This window comes from Juglans microcarpa x Juglans regia, chromosome 2D (assembly GCF_004785595.1).
Source record: "Juglans microcarpa x Juglans regia isolate MS1-56 chromosome 2D, Jm3101_v1.0, whole genome shotgun sequence".
Lineage (NCBI taxonomy): Eukaryota > Viridiplantae > Streptophyta > Magnoliopsida > Fagales > Juglandaceae > Juglans > Juglans microcarpa x Juglans regia.
The window spans coordinates 26,097,463-26,117,393 of NC_054596.1; the positions used below are offsets into that span (position 1 = coordinate 26,097,463).

Genomic DNA, 19,931 nt, shown 5'->3' on the forward strand with positions numbered 1-19,931 from the left:
ACACACTGATGGAATGGTAGCAGCTTCAGCTTTTGATGGAGGAGATCAGAAGGGGGTTTCATTTATAGAAGGAATGTAGGTATTTGGTGGCGGTAGGAGGAAAAAAAAAATCTAGCCTCTAAAGTCTGGAGAGAAGAAAACGAAAAAAAAAAAAAAAGAGGGAGAAAAATGAAAAGGAAACTAGTGCTTCAAGAGTGAAAGGGGAGGATGAGGATTTCTTCGAAGGGGAGGCTGGTAGGGGAAATGAAAGAAGCAGTGGTGAATCAGGTCGGGGTATGCCTTACACTCGGTATGCACTTAAAGAACAGTAGCCAATGCATGTGTTTCAGAACACATCCTGACAGTAATATAATCACAAGGGATTATGGGTTTCTAAAACTGATCTAAGCTATATCCTGCACAATCAAGCACCTCCTTGCTCACTTCCTCCCAAGTTAACCCAAATTGGTGGTTGGAAGGGCCTTCTAATCCAAAGACAGATGTACTGACATTGTAAATTTCACCTCTTGCCTGTGCGCGCGCATGGAGTATGGAGTCCGTAATGTAATGAGATGCAGAACAAATAATTGCACTATGGGATACAAAAAATAAAAAATAAAAATATCATACAGTTTAATGACTGTTACGCCGGTACCATTTTACCGGACAGTTTTTTCTGCATCCACGGAGGTAAAGCATGAAAACAGATGCGTCCAGAGATTCTTACCACAGCTGAGAATTACATGGAAAAAAGAGGGAAAAAAAACAACCATGACATGTAACTGCCTCTTGTCGACATGCACTGTCTCTTCTCCAGCCCACCTCAAAGATTTTGAACTTTAGAAAAGACATCGAACAGAGAATATACCATTTGCAATTCCAGTCAGCTAAATAAACTATGAAAATAGTCGCAGGAAGTTGTTTGCATATGCCATTGGCATAACTTCGGGGTGTGGCTGCAAATGAATTACAAACAGTGAAAACGTCAAACGAACCAATAAAAATATTGCAATGAAAACAGTTTAAAACACAGAAGGAGAGAGAGAGGCAGCCATTTGAAACAAGAGCTACTGACCACTGCTGAGAACGTAGCAATGTTAGGCTTCAGATCTGGTGCTTCAAAACGAATGAAAGCACCCTTGTTACCCATCTGCAATACACAAATTGCAGACCCGTATTATGCATCAGTTTTGCACACTGATCTGGATATGCTCAAGATGTACAATATACGTCATAGTCACAGTATTTCAATCTATGAAGCAATCAGGACCAACACAAATACAATGGATATGCCATTGTTGCCATTTTTTCCAACTTAAATTACACAGAGTGAATTATATAAAACAACCAACAGCCCCCGAAACAATGGACAGTCTGTAACTTGTTTATTAACACATGCATAGAACATCTAATCAAGCTCGTTGGAAAAAGGAATTCAAAGTGAGAGGACCCAAAACACACTCCCCAGCAAAAGCAAAAATATCCTCAGAGACAGCTTCACCACACATTCATGGGAAGGATTACAATTAACCTTGAGCAACACCCAATTGCTAGCACAAGCTTTATACAACCCTGACATAAAGACCCGTGTGATTGTAATAAAAAGTGATAAGCAATGACTAAATTACCTGATCACAGTAGTTTGGAGCAGAAAACACAGTAATAAGTTTACCATCATGCTCAACCTCATAACCCTCATCCTTAACTTCGTGAGATCTCACAACTAAATCTATCCATTGAAAGAAACTGTGTGAAATCATTGGCTTAAATACAATATGAAAACACTTAATTGAGACAAGAAAATATTGAAACTCACAAAAATAAATATACCTAAATTGTTTTCCTGCAGAAATCTCTTTGTCACATCTGCACCAAAAGAAAGACCAACACCACGCTTGCTGGGACCTCGTCCAGGGTGGGGTTGTGGATCACTCCAAAGTAATTCACACATCAAACCTGAGTAAATCCATCATAGTATATATAAGCCTAGCGATAAAAATTAATATCCCTATATTCATACTGATTATGATAGCATAACTCAAGAATTCAGGGAATAATTCACAGAAAAAGAAAAAAAGGGTTTGTGTTTTTTTTTTTTTTGGGGGGGGGGGGGGGGGGGGTTGGTGCAACATACCTTCCTCAGGTGGTTCACAAAAGCGGTCAATTGCTCTTATGTCAGAGAGTTTCACCCCATCAACACTAAAGAGACCTCCATGAACTACAAATATCTTCTCATTTATTACGTGTGCCAAAGGCAAACAACAGAACACTTCGGCAAACAGTTCCACAAATGTTTCGCTCAACTTTGACCGAACCTCGCCCTCAAAACCATATATCTTATTCATGCTCTTGCTCTCGTGATTTCCTCTAGCGAGATATATGGCTGAAAGTAAAAGGAACAGATTTAAAAGATATACAAATGATACTGAAGATTTAAATAAAGTAAATGAAGGCATGAAGGTGCAGCACGTTTTAGAAACAGAGGTGGAAAGAGCTGTTATAAGGTCAAACTGGATTCTGTTCTACTAGAACAGCAGGAGGCAGAAAAATTAGTGACTAATGACATGGCAAAAATGACTGCTATAATTTCGGAAAATTGCTTTAAGAATAAAAATGCGTGCACCAGAAGTGCTAAAGTTAAATGAAAAGGTCGAATGATTAAAGGTACTCTTAAACAGATCAAGAAGTAATTCAAGTTCACCTGACGGAGACATGCACTTAAACGCAAACAAAGTGAGTATGACCTCCAAAGAAAATGATCCCCTGTCCACAAAGTCACCGTTGAAAAGATATGGATTGTCATCTGAGGGAAGCCCATTAAGCTCAAAAATGTTTAAGAGATCGTAGAACTGCATGCATTAGAAGAAAACATAGATCAATGCATGAGTAACAGACACACACACAAAAAGAATAAAAAAAACAAGGCTTGATGAAACACCAGGCAGTTTGCAACATGACCTAATAAACAACATACAGATCAATGAGAAGTATCAATATACAGTGTAAGAAAGATAGATGCCTATACCTCTCACAACAAATAGAAACACTGACTACTTGGGGGGGAAATGGCAGCACTAAATGGAGCAGAGAAAGATATTAAGTAGCGACAACATATTTGGAAAATATAGATTACACTTTCACAAGGGCTAGGCCTTCTTTTCTCTTTTTTTTTTTTTTGGTTGAGAAAATTAGGAATCAAAACTGTTGATGGGCTAATAGTCTGGCCAATAAGGAAGGCTAGATACAGGGTGGTGTGGGTGGGGCCGCTCCAACAATGCATGAAGGTGGGGAGTTTTTGGGACTATGCATACAGGGTGGAGGGAGGTTAGGGACGACCCAGTCCCTCTGTGTTCTCTGCCCCCGGGCCCGAATGCAGCGACATGACCTTCCTAGGGAAATGGTTGCGGCATTATAACCTAGAGAGGGACGCTACTGGACTCTCTCGACGAAAAGGCCTGAAAAGGGAAGGGGGTGAATACTTGAAAGCCAAGGATCTCTTTCGTCTTGTCCCATCAGTAAACAGTCTTTAGTTTCTTCTGGCCCGAAGTCCCTCAATTCTGCAAGCTCAGATGGTGCCATGCGATAGGGTTCTCTAGCGGGTGGTTTGGCTCCAGGAACCACACTACTGCCGCTGCCCTTCAGGCACGCCTCCTACGCTTACCACTCTTAGCGTGCTAGCCACTGCTTCATTTCATATAGTGATAACACTTTCTCTTTCTTAGCGCTCCTTGTGGAAAGGGTGTTCCAATGAGGTTCAATGCCCATGGAGTGAGGATGTGGAAAAGAATCAGAAGAGGTTGGGGGACATTTTCTACACACGCTAGATTGGTGGTGGGGAATGAATCTGGGATCAGTTTTTGGTATTACACATGGATGCCTAGCTTGCAATCTATATGATCCGGAGAGAGCAGGAGGCTTTAGTGGCTGAGTTGAGGGAAATACATAATGGCTCACCACAGTGGAATGTCAGCTTCATTGGGGCAGCAGCACATGATTGGAAAATTTGGCACCTTTTTTTTCAATTTTCTGTACTCATTGGGAGTAAGAAATGAAGAGATAGACAAGATGTTATGGATTCCCTTTAGAAAAGGGAAATTCTCTATCCATTCATTCTATGAGGCGATCACCACTTGGGATAACAATCCTTTTCCTTGGAGGGCTCTGGAAGATTAAGGCACCCCCTAAGTTTGGTTTCTTTGTATGACAGCTTCCCTGGGAAGATCCTGGCAATGGACAGCCTAAAAAAATGCCGGCATCATTATTGATTAGTGTTTTATGTGCAAAAAAAGTGGAGAAACAGTTAATCATTTGTTCCTTCGCTGTGAGATTGCTAGAACTATATGGAATGATTTTTCCAACAGGGGCTAGCATGGTTATGCCCAGGAGGGCAGTTGATCTTCTTGCCAACAGGAGAGGTCGCTATGGCAATCACCAAATTACAAGAGTGTGGAAGATGGCTCCCATTTGCGTACTGTGGTGCATTTGGGTGGAAAGGAATGAAGCTTTGATGATCGGGAACAATCTCTAGATGATCTTAAAAGTTTTTCTTCAATACCTTATTTCTCTAGGCTATAGCTATAGACTTCAATGAATTCAATTTCACGACTTCTTTGTATCTATCTCTAGCTCCTAATTAGGTGCATTCTCTAGTATACGTCCTGTCCTGCGTACTTGGGCTATGCCAATTTTTCGCATTAGTAAAAATTTGTTTTACCTATTAAAAAAAGTCTGACCATTGATCTTTCCTATATATTTCAACCATCTTATACCAATTGATTAAAGCTTAAAGTACAAATCTAGTGTTCCAGGCAGCACCTAATCAATTGCTCTGTAAAATAATGCTTCTTTAGTCTACTGAATTTTAAATCTCTCTCTCTCTCTCTCTCTCTCTCTCTCTCACACACACACACATTCTCCCCAGTGCCACTATTCAATTGCTTTGTAAAGTAATGATTGTTTAGTCTAACGAGTTTTAAATGTCACACACACAAATGCATATTGTTTGAGTGCTCTCGGGAATCCTTCATGTAATTCAAACAATCTCCTGTTGAATTTCTGCAATCAGAATAACTGAACATGATGGCATTGATGGCAAATCAAGAGTGTTCACATGGTAGTAAAGCGAGTGACGGTTCTGGCTTTATTAATTTGTTATGCTTTGAAGTGTATCTTTTTTTCTAATGAAGCCATCTTATTCAAAGTTCATAGGGCACAACCCTAGGGCACATAACGGATACAATAGGAAACTACAAACTAGGGGAAGAAGAAAAAGAACACAAGTTCATGAAATCTACAAAACTGGAGAAACAAAAGCTACCCTATGCAGCCATCCACAGAGATTTCAATGCAACGGCTCTTTTACTTCAAGCACCATCCCTTTTGCAATCTTCGAAGGTTCGAGCTAACGTTCAAACCAAAAGTACACTATTTTAGGCTGGCTGTTGGAGGTAGTAGAAGCACTATTTTAGGCTGCAGGGCTAAAATATTGGGTTGAAATATTGAAGCCAAGGCCTTCGAGCTATGTGCAATGGAGGGCATTTCGGTGGTACATGTATAGCATGATGCAGAGGTTCAGTCTGAGAAGTATCTTTGGGTAATATCAGTGTGGGGTGGCTGTTGGAGGTGCCTTGTTTTCAACGTGGAAGGGTTAGAGGAATATGTGAAAACATCAAGAGTTGGCAACACAACCTTAATTCCCCAGCATTGCTCCAACAGCCAACGCGGATTATGTGTCTGCAAAATATGACTGGGTTAAAGAGGGTTCATTATCATACCACAAGTAATTTACAGTCAAGGTTGGAAACAAGTTTCTTGCTTATGACTGGCCTCAAGTATCTTCTAGGCATGGTTCAACGATGGTCCCGAAGTGGAGCATTCTCAATAGTCTCTGGGTGGGATTTTTTTTTTTTTTTTTTTTTTTTTGTGTGTGGAGATAGTGGCACAGTTTACTGGCAAATTGACATTGGTCAAGGTGCTTGTTGTGGCAGGAAAGAGCCCGTCAAGGTGGAGGTTTTGTCTCTAGAAGTCTCAATAATCCATTTGAGAATTGCCCTAAAAATGCCAAAATTCCACCTGGCCTTGCACAACTCGCCGACATGCCAGACAATAGTGAAGCTGAGGTGATACAGTTGAAGAATGTCAAAGTTGTTGTAGAGCCTATGCAGGACCACAATTGCATTGGGGTACTGTTGGATTTTAGCAGCCTTACGCATTACTTTTTGTAAAAAAAAGGTGTAATGATGCATTGAAAGACTATACTAGGGCCAAGGCGCTCCAGGCTTGGGAGGAGTGCTAGGACCAGGAAGGTTAGAAGTGGAACCACAACCCATAGGCTTTGGTCTCCACAACCATATGGCAGTTTTTTTTTTTTTTTTTATAATAAAAAGAAATGGTCTATTTGATGTCAACTAAAACACGAAGCACCTGTTCAAGGGATATAAAGATATCAATGTCATCTAACTACCTGACCATGTACATCGCCACAAACAGTGAAATGATTGCCATCAGGAACACTTATATCAACAAGCGAAGGCAAGACTCGTAATATTTCTCTTATTTGCAAGACAATCTGGTATGCATAGCTGCAATGTCAACAAGAAGATTCAGAGCAACAAGATTAGGGCAACAATATTTGAAAAAAAATTGTAAAACTGAGCATCATGCTTGATACACATACCGTTTATGTAAGCACTTCTCATGCTTGAAATCATCGATCATTTTCTTCACAAAATCCAGAGTAACTACATCTCCATCGATTCTTGCACCAGAATATTCTGGCTCAACATCTAGATTTCAAATAGAAAAGAAATTTCACACGGCTGAGGAGATGAAAGCAGCTATAATTAAAATCATTCTTTGATATGTAGCTATAACAAAAATTATAAACTGTACCGAAATCAGTTTTATCATAAATAATGGGGCAATCTATAGCAATACACATTCTTCAAATACAGCCAACTCTAACTCAAACCAAAAAAGAGAGGGAAAAAAACTCATCCTAATCCCAATTATTAGGTCAGCAAAACTCCTTTCAAATAAGTTCCATGTAAGACTACACTAATAAGCCACTGTCAATCAGTTCTCATCAGATTACTCTATAGTAGAAATGCAATGCATGATCATGAAAAATCCCCCAGTGACCCACCACGCTTGGTTCACATGCCAGCAGAAAAGACTCATAATGTCGCACACATTTTTATAAGGCAAATATAATCCCTCACTCTTTTTTTCACCCCCTTGAATTATGAAAAGGTATGATGGATCGTAACACATTCTCAAGGAAAAATGCCACATAAATTGAAATCCTAAAAGTAAAGATTTTCTGATGTTTGGATTTATTAGAATGATTTATGGCCATTCTACAATACTTCATTGACTGCAAGCTCAAACCTAGGTCATGTATTTGACTCCCATGGACGACACCACCATTGCGGCCATCCCACCAACGTGCCCCAAGGACCACCAGTACCACCACCACCACTATTATTGCTACCACTGTGGTCACTGTTGTTCCCACTATCATCATCACTGCTGCCACAACTGCGACTGCCACTGCTGCTATGGTCACTTCGGTGGGCACTGATGATGAACTAGGGCTCGTTCCTATAACGATATATAAAATAGTAATTATTAATACTAATTGTTATCCAATGCCAACGAACCTTATATTAGATGTACCTATAAATTATTAAAATAAATACAATCGATCAAACAAGCCTAGTGAAGAACACCTCAGGAGATAGAATTATTCAAACGAAACTCCAGGCTTAGACCCAGGGTCCTAGACCGACCCAAAAGCTCTTTTGTCTGCTTAAGTAAAACAAAGCAGAAATAAAAAACTCAATTAAACTTGAAATAAATCTCTCTTTCAAATCAGGACCAAAAAACAACTCAAAATATGCATGCAAGGCAAAAACCACACTAGTTGAACTTTTGTTAAAATGAAGACATTAAATATCACCATTATTGCTGCAATGGACAATATTACAATCAATGCACTACCAATACCACCATCGACTCCCCCATTGACATAGACGAATCCAACAGCCATAATGATTGTCACATTTAAAGCTTCAACCAACAGGGTCATCATTACAACTATATTGAAAATTAGTGGAGCTGTCATCATATTTAGCCAATGTTCAAACTACTAAAATTCTGCTAAGTTATACTGCAGATACTTGCTACCAGGAATTTTGTTGCACAGCCACAGGAAAGTTCAAAATCTCATCTCAACGAAGCACATATTGGATTGTCATCGGGTTCTGAAGCTCCAGAAAGTGTCCCAACAGCCTTTAGATCAGAGTCTCACACCAGCAAGCTCATGCATGTAGAGCTTACGAGTGGATAAAAATCATAATTATCATAATGTAGTGAAGTATTTACTCTAAGCAGTGGGGAAGCACCTTGGTAGACACAGAAAACCTGCTGAAGGCATTGGTTTTTATTCATCACTAGGTTGGGATTTTCACAAACCAGATTTGGTGTCGGACCCCCTCTCAGGTGCTCTCTCCTTCCCACTCTTAGCAAATTCACAGAACAAGAGGCCATGGTGCAAACCAGTTGATATTGGAGAAAGTAGTAGTTCAGGCAAAAGAGACCTCATTGAAAGGGGAACCATCTAGAAGGGATAAAGATAGGGCATAATTGGTCGTTGGTGTAAAAGGGGAGAGAAGAAGGTGACATTGGACTTCAATCCACTACCCCTCCTCGAGCCAACACTTTTGTGCTCTTTTTTTTGGGGGGGGGGGGGGGGGTGTGTCCAGGAACACCAATAAGGGGAGTGAATTATCAATGCTGGTTGGGACTGAGCTAGGCAGAAACGCAAGGGCTTGTCAAGCGAGGATCCTCAAGAAACTAATACACCATGAGCTGTTGGCCAGGAGCAATTTGTTTCCCTAGTGAAAACAATTATTTTGGTTAAAAAAAGGTTATGAAGAGGACTTAATGGCCTTGTTTACAGCCATTGAGGCTAGTCATTAGCAGGAGATGATGGTTCCCACTTCCCAACCCTAAATCAAACAGCAAGGGCCATAAAAGAATAAGATTGTAAATGCTAACATGCTAAATTAATTATGATTCAAATGGTAGTAGTTCAAGTCGAAGTATAATCAAGGGGAAGGGTGTCTTTGGTTCTCCATGAAGCCAAAAATACTATCCTAGAATGTTTGAGGGCTGAACAAGCAACACAAGCACCTTAGGGTGAGAATATGCTGAAGGACTGGAAGGTTGACATCATTTTTCTTCAAGAAACTGAACTAGAGCATGTGACCAACAGAATTATCTGTAGTTTACGAGAATGTGGATACCACCAAGTAGATAGGCATTGTAAGAATCCATGGGCCTCTGGAGGAATCTTGCTGATGTGAGACAGGAGTAGTGGAAAAGATGGATATGTGTATAACAAAATTCGTGGTCATGAAGATATGTGGAAGATCTCTCTACATGGGCATTTAAAAGAATCTATGGCCCTAACCTCAATCAAGATTGAAGACTGCTTAGGTATGAGCTGGCAGTGTGATTAGTTGGTGAGTTTTGAATTAGTGCATTGGGGGTAATTTAACGTCATCGGACCCATCAGCAGGAAATCATGTGACGTTCTAGCCCCAATATGGTGCAATTCTCTGATTTTATCTTTGAGGAAAACCTGATTGATCTCCCAACTGGAAGGGGGAAGTGCAAGTGGTCCAACAATCGAGATATACCTTCATCATCAAGGATTGATTGACTCCTCATATCCCTTGAATGAAAATTGTTTTTCCTTGAAGTGGCCCTACAAAGATAACAATGACTTTGCTCTGATAATTTTCCCATCCTCAGTTGCAAACACTTTTTTCACAAGGGTAAAAGGCACATTAAGTTCAAGAATATGTGGCTGAAATCAGAGGGTTTTGTGGAGAACGTAAAAGAGTGGTGGACTTCGTACCGCATTCAGGTGCCAAGTTATGCCTTAGAACGCAAGCTCCAAACTTTAAGCCGGATTTGAAGGTTTTGAATGAGGTGTTTGGCCATCTGGAGAAAAGGAAAAAACTCCTTGCGGATGAGCTATGTACCCTTGCACAAGGAGGAGAGGGCTTTAGATGGAGGAGAAAATGAGGGATCTCACTTGTAGTGAGCTGGAACATTTTACCTTATTGGAGGAGTCTTTTCAGCAACAAAAGTCAAGACTGTTTTGGTTGGGGAGGATGAAGATTTCATAGCCCTAATTCAGGAAAAAATAGGTGTTTTAGATATTGAAGATTTCCAATTGATAACCTTTGTGAATAAAGTTTACAAAATATTGGCTAAAGTTCTTGCCAATAGATTGAAGTTGGTGTTCAGCAAGATTATTTCTAAATTCCAAATCACATTCATTCAATATAGGTGAATTCCAGATTCACTTCTTATTGCCAATGAGCACATGGACAACCAAATTAGAATGAGGAAGCTGGATGTTATTTGCAAGTTGGACCTTGATTTTTTTATTTCTATGGTTAGGAGCGGTTTTGAGGAGAAAAGGTATGGTTGGATAGTTCACAGCAATCCACGATGTGTTTCTCTCTCTTGGTAAATGGCTCTCCTATGGGCTTCTTTGATAGTTCACATGAGCTAAGATAGGGAGATCCCTATCACTGTTATTATTTGTTATTATTATGGAAAGCTCTTAGTAGAATGATATTGGCTTTAGTCAATGAGGGTATTTTTTTTTTTCTTTTTTAAACATAAAACAATGATTTTATTCATGATATAAATAGGCATAACCTAAGTACACGGGACATATACAAGAGCGATACCTAACTCCTAAGCATGAGTGTCTAACGATACAAGAAAGTCATGGCTATTCAAGCCATTGAAATCTATTGCAATTGACCAATAAAATAAAGTACTAGAAAAAGAGTTTTAAGCTCGTCCATGTTTTTTTTTATTGGCACCGGGTGTCCAAGAACAGCATCCCAACTAATCCTAGAGGTGCATAAGCCCACAAGGAATTCTCTGCAAGTGCACCTCGGGTAATTCAAGGGAAAAATTTCTCAATCCGATGGCCCCTAGGAATTGTTTGCGTCCAAGAGATTCGAACCTTAGACATGGAGGGAGCATACCACCAAGACCAAGGCCTTTACACTTGAGCCAAACCCTAGCAGTTTAAAGCTCGTCCATTGACCGTTCATGAACCTCGAAACTTATTTCATTACTCTTCCTACAAAGACACCACCATAGACAAATTGGGAACATCTTCCATATTGTCGCAATCTGAGCATTACCACGTAGGCCATTTCTACTAGGAAGTCAACTACCCTTCTTGGCATCACCCAAGCTAATCCCACTCTAGCAAAGAGGTCATTCCAGTGTGCCATGGCCACCTCACAATGAAGTAATAAATGATCAACAATCTCCCACTCTTTATGCACATGCAACACCAGTCCATAATAATAAACCGGCATTTTCTTAGATTTCCCAATGTGGCTGTCCATACGAAGAAAGTTGCTTTTAAGGGTGCCTTAGTCTTCAAAATGCGCTTCCATGGGAAATGGTTTGCGTTGTACGTCTTGAGAGACTTGTCAAATGAACAAACAGTAAATTTCCCTTTCACCCTCAATCCAGTAGAGTGCACAAGATTGTAAACCTCAATGAATGCATCGACCTCCCAATCTTGTGCAGCTCTAAAACAACAGTAATTTTCCATTGGGGAATACCACAGATAGTTCAAGAAGACATGCAACTGAAGCTTCCTGCACCCTCGCAATTCCATAAAGAACTAGGAAGGCTTCCTTGAAAGCCCCGTTGCCGCATCAAAATTTAATTTTGGACCCATGAAGTACCTCAAAGCAAGTGTACCTAGAGAAAGTATCCCGTCCTCTTCTTATATGTATGCTTCCAAAGCCCCACTACATGTGGTCCACTCACCTCGTTTGAGTACCATCCATCCCAACCCCACCAATGAGGGTATTTCAATAGGTTTCTTAGTGGGGAACCAAGAAAGCAAGAGAAGTGTCACACCTTTATATACAAACGATACGTTGATTTTCTGCAAGGGAAACCCTGAGCATTCTCATTCCTTGTGGTGCATGTTTCTTTTTTCAAGGCGGTATTGGGGTTGAAGATCAATTTTGGCTAAGGATGAGCTGCTTATGTTAGCAATTCAAATGATGTAAAAGGCTAGCCCATATTTGTTCCCTGACTTATCTCAATATCCCATTGGGTGCACATTTCAAAGCCTACAAAGAAGTGGAACATTTGTTGGTTGGATGAAAGAGGGTGCACCTATCAAAGGGTAGCTTTCTAATCTTCCTACCGATTTTATTTCCTTATTCCCTCTCCTAGTTGGTATTGCCAATCGCATTGAGAAGCTAAAAGGGGAATTATTATAGGGTGGTAAGGGGGAGGAGTTGAAATTCCTCCAAGTGAACTAGCCTAAAGTGTGCTCCCCTCAATCTCTGAAAGCGGGTTCAGTATCAAAAGATTGATTACATTCAACCAAGCCCTCTTGGAAAAGTGACTAAAGGTAAAGCAATTGGAGATAGAGCCCATGGAGAACAATGATTGATACAAAAAATGGTAGTGCATGGGGCATATGGTATTGGACTAGGAAACATACTAGAAGGGGCTGGGGAGAGTTTTCCAACATACTGATATGAGGTGGGAGACAAATCTAGAATAATGTTCTAGTACGACATGTGACGTGAATATCAACTCTTAAAGGGGCTTCCAAAACCTATTTTGCTTGCTCGAGTTAAGAGAGCATTTGTGGCAAATAACTTACAACATTCAAATGGATCTCCTCAATGGGTAGTAGATTTTATCAAAGCAGCACATGATTGGGAAACAAGCCTCTTCAATTCAATCTATATCCGATTGTATTCAGCGTGCAAGAGACAAAAAGGAGAAGACAAGATACAATGGGCCATATCCAAGAAAAGGGTTGAAGTCAATTTGTTCTCTAATGCATTCATCCCTTAGGGAAGTAAAAGGCCCCATGAAGGAGGCTTTCTTTGTTTGGACAACTGCATTAGGCAAGATCCTTACCTTAACAAGATATACGTGTGGATGGCTGCCAACTTATGTTTCTCTAGATTAAATTTTCAGGATTTTCTCAATCTTTTACTCCCTCATTAGGTAAATCTGATGTATATTTTCATAGTAATGCTACAAACCACACCCTCATCCCACTACGTAAAATGTGAAATCACTCTTGGATCATCCTTCATTTTTTAAAGAAGAATTTAAAGGTTGATGGACAATGCCACCTCATCGTAGTGGGATGAAGGTGTGTTTGTAGAATTTTTCATATTCCCAATGCACTTGGATAGTGCCTTTTATCATTAATAAAAATTATCGTACTTAAAAAATCCTACTTTCCTTTAGAACAAGTACCAGACAACATCCACAATAACATATGCTTGAAAATACATTTCAACATATAAGCTTCAAGTTTTGCAAACAACTTAGCTGAGAAAGGAAAGCTTATACAATCAGGGATCAATAATTATATCCATAGTCTCTCAAAGGAATGAATCTTTAATAAACAATTAATAGGGTAAAGGAGTACAAAAAAAGGCATTAAGTGCAACTCAATGCCAACACAATTTCTTAGCAAAAGACACCTACATTCACAACGAGCCAATGCCACCACTAGCAGATCTTCCAACACTAAGACAATAATTATATCCATGTATTTAAATTCACACGTTCATTAAGGGGCTCTCTTGTATGGGCTAAATGTTTTCTTGTATACACCCAGTGTACTTGGTTACTCCTATTGATATTTATATATATATATATAATATTATTACTTTTCAAAAAAAAAAAATGGGCATATAGCCATACACATATATACATGCACATGTATACATCAGAAGAAATATAGCAGTGATTGTTCTAAGCTAGGAAACAATTAGAACAATACCGTATGATTCAAATGCAGGAGACGAACTAAAGATACTCAAAAAATGAATAAAAAAATACCTTTTACTTAACAAAAAATTATAATACCTATAGAATGATAGTCTATAGAATCAGCCACGGAGCGCCTTTGAGACTGAGGTGCAGCAATTGCTTCCTCAAATTTAAGCTTCATCACTGCTTTCTCACATTCCTTCAATTTCCTGGTAGCATCAGGATCATTTGGTCGGATTTTCTTTACCTAAATTTAAAGAATGAAAGATAAGCTATATCATTTGTTGAAGTATTTTCTTGAACAGCTTGAATGAATTTAGTTGCCAAAAGAAAAAAGGAAAATAAAATAGAATCATAACAAATAAATAAACTCTGGACTGATGCACTTACGCTGCACCATGGACATTGAAATGAGAGGGGGAGAAAGGGGTTTTCCGCTATAATTTTGTGTATCTTAAAAAAATCATGTTCATATTGATCAAGCGAATTTTAAGAACTTAAGAAAACATATCAGATGAAAACAACCGCGGACTGCAAATAAGATGATAATTTAGATTTACAACATTAAAATATACATAAAGGAACCACATGGCATAAAAAGTTCCAAATGTCCCTTTACAGCAAATGATGTTCAGTCCTTGTAACTTTTATCACATTAAAACATAATGCTTGGAAAATAGGCTTAGGTCGGGAGTGCCAAGGTTACTTTGCAAGCTGGACATGGAAAAGCCCTATTGAGTCAATTGGAAATTCATGTTTCACATGCTCGAGAGATGTGGTCTCGGGGAGAAATGGTGTTCTTGGATTGAGCATTGTATCGTTTCTGTCCCTGGGCTTCTCCAAAAGCTCCCGAGGATTGAGACAAAGTGATCATTTATCTCCATTACTCTTTGTTTTTGTAATGGAAGCTTTTTGTAAAATGATATCATGTATTAGCGAAGTGGCTGTGGAGCTACCAACAAGAAAGGGAGACTTTGTGGAGGATGTTATAGATTCAAAATTTGGTGGTGCTTAGGGTGGATAGTGTTTGAATGAGGTGAGTGGGCCATATGAGGTGGGGCTTTGGAAGCACATAAGAAAAGGATTGGGAGTTTTCTCTAGATATATTCATTTGAAGTGGGGGGGTAATGGGTCCATAATCAAATTCTGGCATGACCTATGGCGTGGCGAGAGGGCTCTCAAGGATCCCTTTCCAGAACTCTATGGAATTGCGCGAATGCAGGAAACCTCAATTGTAGATCTTCTAGAGCTATCCAGTTGTTCTCCTCAATGGAATGTCACTTTCTTCATAGCCGCACAAGATTGGGAAGTTGATGCATTAACCAAGTTCAATAATCATGTGTACTCAACCAGATTGAGAGTGAGAAATGCAGATAAGACTACATGGTATCCTTCGAAGAAAGGGAAGTAAGGCAAGCCTAAGTAGCTTTCTTTGTTTGGACAGCCTTCCTAGGAAGATTCTCACTCTATACAATATTGAGAAAATCCAAATTATTGGGATGGATTGATGTTATATTTGCAAATCGCAACTGATCAATGGATGAATGAAATAGTTGCGTTTATGGTTGTGCCTTTGCAAGAAGATGAATGAAATAGTTCTCTGTTTCATTCCCTTTTTTTCTTTCTTTAGATCATGGATTATTAAGGATTAGTTTGTGTGCTTTTGGGTGGAATCTAAGGCTTTTGAGTTTTCACCAACATGGAAGCCCTCAATAAAAGTTGTGGTGAAGAGCAGAAGGGTTTGGAAGTTTGTAGTTCTAAATTGTAGTGGTATAAGGTGGTTGGTGGCTACAGTGGAAGCAGTGATGCAAGCAGAGACAATCAAATTCATAAAACACATGCGTGAAGGACACAAAGCCTTTAGGGCTCAAGATGCTTCAATGTACATGGTAGAAGATATTTAATTGTTACCGAATATGGTAGAGGAGGTCGGCAAGGCATTCTAGTCATTTTAGAAGGGTATGAAGGTCTAGGTTGGTAGAAATTTGTTGTCAAGTTATGCTGATCTGAAGCAAAAAGACCCGAGTGCAACCACGGTGGCAAGGCGATCATATGCGGCAGCTCTGAATACAGGTCATGCTTTAGGGTGGGTTTGGATAGACAGTTAAGATGAGATGAGATGAGATGAGATGTTTTGAATAATAGAGAGATTTTTTGAGTTAAGATGAGAGAAGAAATAGTATGTAAAAGAATATGTGCTTGGATAGTGAGATGAGATGAAATAGTTTTGACTTTTTGGGGATTTGATAAAGGGGGGGGTCCCACTGTGCACTATGCATGTACTATTCACGAACTGTTCATGCCAATTTTCATTGTTCAGACACTATTCATGTTAGTTTTCACTGTTTTATACTGTTTATTTATGGTTCATTTAAGTAGATGTTTTCAAAACTTAAAAGATGAAATATTGTGTTGGGATAGCCAAAATTACTATACGGTACAACCCCAAATGAGATGTTTTCATCTGAACTGTCTATCCAAACCCACCTTTAGTGACTCAGTTTGATACTAAAGGCAAGAAGGGGAACTGTGAAATGGTCTAAAGCCTCAGCAGATCATGCTGGACAAAACCCAAGCCAGAAGGGATCTGATTCCTCTGAAAGCTAAAGAATCATTTCTTACGCAACAAGGGATGATTTTGGGAGTTAAAGCGTCTTACTTGGGCAATCAACTACGATGTTACGGGTGGTAGTCCAAGTCGAGGTAGGACTAGTGGGAGGGCAGAACATGTTGTATAATGAAGCCCAAGATTTTAACTTGGAATGTCGAGGGACTAAATGAGTTTAATAAGCATCTCCTAATTAAAAACTTGCTCTGCTTGTGGACAGTTGATATTGTATCACGTTTTCTGGAAACTAAAACGGAATATATTTCTCGTTGGATCATTCTGAGTTTGTGGAGTTGTCATACGTAGGATGGTCCTATTTAACTTCTAGGGGAGCTTCAAGTGGAGTATTAGTTATGTGGGATACAATAGTGGTGGAGAGTTCAGGAGTGTGTTTGGGAATTTACAGTGGCTAGCTTTTTTTAAAAAGAAGGTAGATGATTTTGAGTGGGCCTTTGCCAGAGTTTATGGGCCAAACCTGGATTGGTGGGATATGCCTTGGTACATTGGAGGAGGCTTCAACATTACCCAGTTCCCAAGCGAGAGATCGGGGGAGGCACATCTTTGTCCCAAGCAAGAGATTGGAGGATCATTCTATGTACTTGGCTATTTCCAATGTCTAGATTGGATAGGTTTCTAATTTCTCCCTCTTGGGCTTTGTTCGTGTTGAGAAAACAATGATAGACAAAGCAAAAGCAAACACAAGCAAATCAATCATACGACACAAAATTAATGTGGTTCAACAATGTGTCTACGTCCACAGAGCTACAGAGGATTTTATTGTACTAAAGAATCACAAAATACACTTTGGGGTGAAATTTCACTGTTCAGAACTCCTATACTATTCACTAAGTACATATTTTATAGTGTCACATGACGGAAACCTTAATTTTTACTTTTCTGCATTATTCACTCGAGCAGAGTGTCGGGCACCTCAAGCGAATTCTCTGTCCGACGTTCGCTCTAGCGTGACTCGAGCGAACTCTGTGCCTGAGCTTCGCTCGAGCTACATGTCGCACTAATGTCGAGCGAACTTTCGCTTCAAAAATTCACCAAAAAATCATAACACATCGTTGTTGGGTTGGGTCATCAAATCGGACTAACACACCAACAAACTAGGCTCTACAAACCCAACAATTTGGACCATTTCCCTGTCATGGGCTTAATGTTCATAATTTCCTTGTATCTATTTCTACTTCCTAGCTAGGTGTTTTTTCTTGTATACATCTAGTGTACTTAGCTACACTTGTTGATATTAACAAAACTTTACTTGTAAGAAAAAAAAAACATTTTTCACTTTGGGTGCCAAATGGAGATAGAAAGGCTTCAAATACTTCAAATATGCTTCATTGACTTGAAGTTAGCTTAAAACAACTTATCCCCTAAGATATATTATTCGAAATCACACTATCACTAATTTCTCCTCTGCATCCAAAAATAGTACAAGGATAACCTTTAGAGGTTATGGGAGGCTGTGATGATGGGCTGAAGTCAGATTAGAAACTAAATGGAGTAACAAGCGTTTCTATAAAGATAATAAATAGCATGAAAAGCTCTATGAGGATCTGTTCTTTGTATAGTTGCAAACCATAACAAAGCATCAAGGAAGAAGGAATCACAAAGAGTTTTTGTGTTGAGACTTGAGACATGACACCTCACTTTTTGGATATGCTTTCTCCATTAGCAAAATATTTTTCTTGTTGAGAGAGGAGTGCCAAAGCAATGATTGGTAAAAATGGCTATATATAGGTTCAAAAGCATATAAACTCCATCCCATTAAATAAGTTTTCTTTGCAAAAGGAAAAGTTGCTAATAAAAATAATAAATCTAATAAATCCATCAACACTCCAAATTGTTTACAAAAATCTCTGGACTTTGATGGTTCTCTGGCCTAGAACTTAGTTTGAAAATTAGTAACATGACAATCATACATCATAATGATGAGAACTTATTCTAACACAAAATTGTTGTATTGATAAGAAAGTACTTGGGTAACCAAAACAAGAACACACATGGTACATGCTCAACTTGAACAATATTGAAGGTAGAAGAAACTAAACTACAGCCACAAAAGTTGAAAGAATTGAATGTATTTAACTGTCAGGGTCAATTGTGTCAGAATTAGAGCCAATAAAATTCATTTAAATATTTTACAACATTATTAAAAAAAATTCCTAATATTTAATGGGAGAAACATTGGACCAATAATCTCCAAACTAATCAGAAACAAAAATAAAAAAAGAAAAGGAAGCAAAAATCTTGATATGATGATGATTAAAGCCAATCATGGCAAACAAAGTACCTGCTGAAAATCCTTAAGTGCTTCTTTAAACTTCCCCATGGAAAGATAGGCAGCTCCTCGTCTGTAATAGCCCTGTTGAAAAAGACAACCATCAGAACATAATCACAAACATTAAATTGCATAGTCTTTATTTTCAGATTCCAAGCATGCCTTCGAATATTTGGTATCGACGTTTATGGCGTTTGATGCATCCTGAATGGCACTACCATATTCCTCGAGTTTAATGTGTGCAAATGCACGGTTGGCCCAGTATACAGCATTCTGATTGTTCAGTTCAATTGCTTGGGTATACAGATCAATAGCTTGTGCATATTTGTGAGCTGAAAGGAAATTTGACAGGAACAGCACATATCAAAACCATGAAAACATCGTGAAAGAGGCAGCAAACTGTCCTTAGAAACCTTAACCAGCAAAATACCAATAAAAAGTTTTACCTCAAAGTGTGCTCCAAAGTAAATATATATAGAACCTAAAATATATTTTCTCATGAGCAATTCTATTCAGTTTACTTGTCTATAGAGTGAGTAAACCATATTTAACTGAGGCTAAGAGGGCTCAGAAACTTTTAATCCAATCTGATGAGTTTAGATTTCCAGTACTTTATTCAAATTATGCTAAGAGGATAATGCATTAATTGATATTCACACATGCAAAAAAGAATTTATAATACCAATACACACACATATATAGAAGTAATCTAAGAAGCATAAAGCAGGCACATTAATACCTTTGAATGCTTCATTGGCTAGAACTTTGACTTCTTCGGCACGTGAAATGTTAGACTTTTCAGTTTCCATAATGGGCATAACCTTTGGTATCTACGAGGAGTAGGTTGAATCTTAGTAGATAATAAATTTCATGACCAGCCTAATATCCTCTCTTTACAGTGCTTTACCTGCTCCATACGAAAATTAAGAGACAATAAATTAGCTAACAATTTTGGAAATCCGTGTGCCAAGGGGAATTGGAGAGACAAATGATATTTTAAACTTAAAAGAAGGGCCCATCAAGCATTGATGACAAATTTTTTTATTTTATTTTTATAAGTAACAAATTTTATTAATAAGAATAGGCATAGCCCAAGTACTCAGGGAGTATACAAGAGTTTACACCTAATTAAAAGGAAGAGATGGAAACAAGAAAATCATGAAAATCTAGACCATTGCAATCTAC

At 38.8% G+C, this 19,931-nt stretch overlaps 1 protein-coding gene across 10 annotated transcripts in view; it reads right to left on the reverse strand.

Moving 5' to 3' along the window:
* Positions 1–544: 544 nt before the first annotated feature.
* LOC121250266 (serine/threonine-protein phosphatase 5) overlaps positions 545–19,931 on the reverse strand; it is a 30,090-nt gene continuing 10,703 nt past the window's right edge. For 2 of the 10 annotated variants that reach the window (XM_041149328.1, XM_041149329.1), the window contains exons 2-14: positions 19,486–19,653; positions 18,909–19,078; positions 18,759–18,830; positions 13,948–14,098; positions 7,369–7,581; positions 6,656–6,764; positions 6,443–6,560; positions 2,681–2,828; positions 2,114–2,362; positions 1,810–1,935; positions 1,608–1,708; positions 1,055–1,129; positions 545–935 (exon numbers count right to left, since the gene is read on the reverse strand). In XM_041149328.1, the coding sequence (XP_041005262.1) occupies positions 876–935; positions 1,055–1,129; positions 1,608–1,708; positions 1,810–1,935; positions 2,114–2,362; positions 2,681–2,828; positions 6,443–6,560; positions 6,656–6,764; positions 7,369–7,581; positions 13,948–14,098; positions 18,759–18,830; positions 18,909–19,078; positions 19,486–19,564 (1,671 nt within the window). In that variant the 5' untranslated portion in view covers positions 19,565–19,653 and the 3' untranslated portion in view covers positions 545–875. Of the gene's footprint in view, positions 936–1,054; positions 1,130–1,607; positions 1,709–1,809; positions 1,936–2,113; positions 2,363–2,680; positions 2,829–6,442; positions 6,561–6,655; positions 6,765–7,368; positions 7,582–13,947; positions 14,099–18,758; positions 18,831–18,908; positions 19,079–19,485; positions 19,654–19,931 lie in introns of those variants that run through there. The other 8 variants (XM_041149330.1, XM_041149332.1, XM_041149337.1 and 5 more) reach the window with 5 other exon arrangements.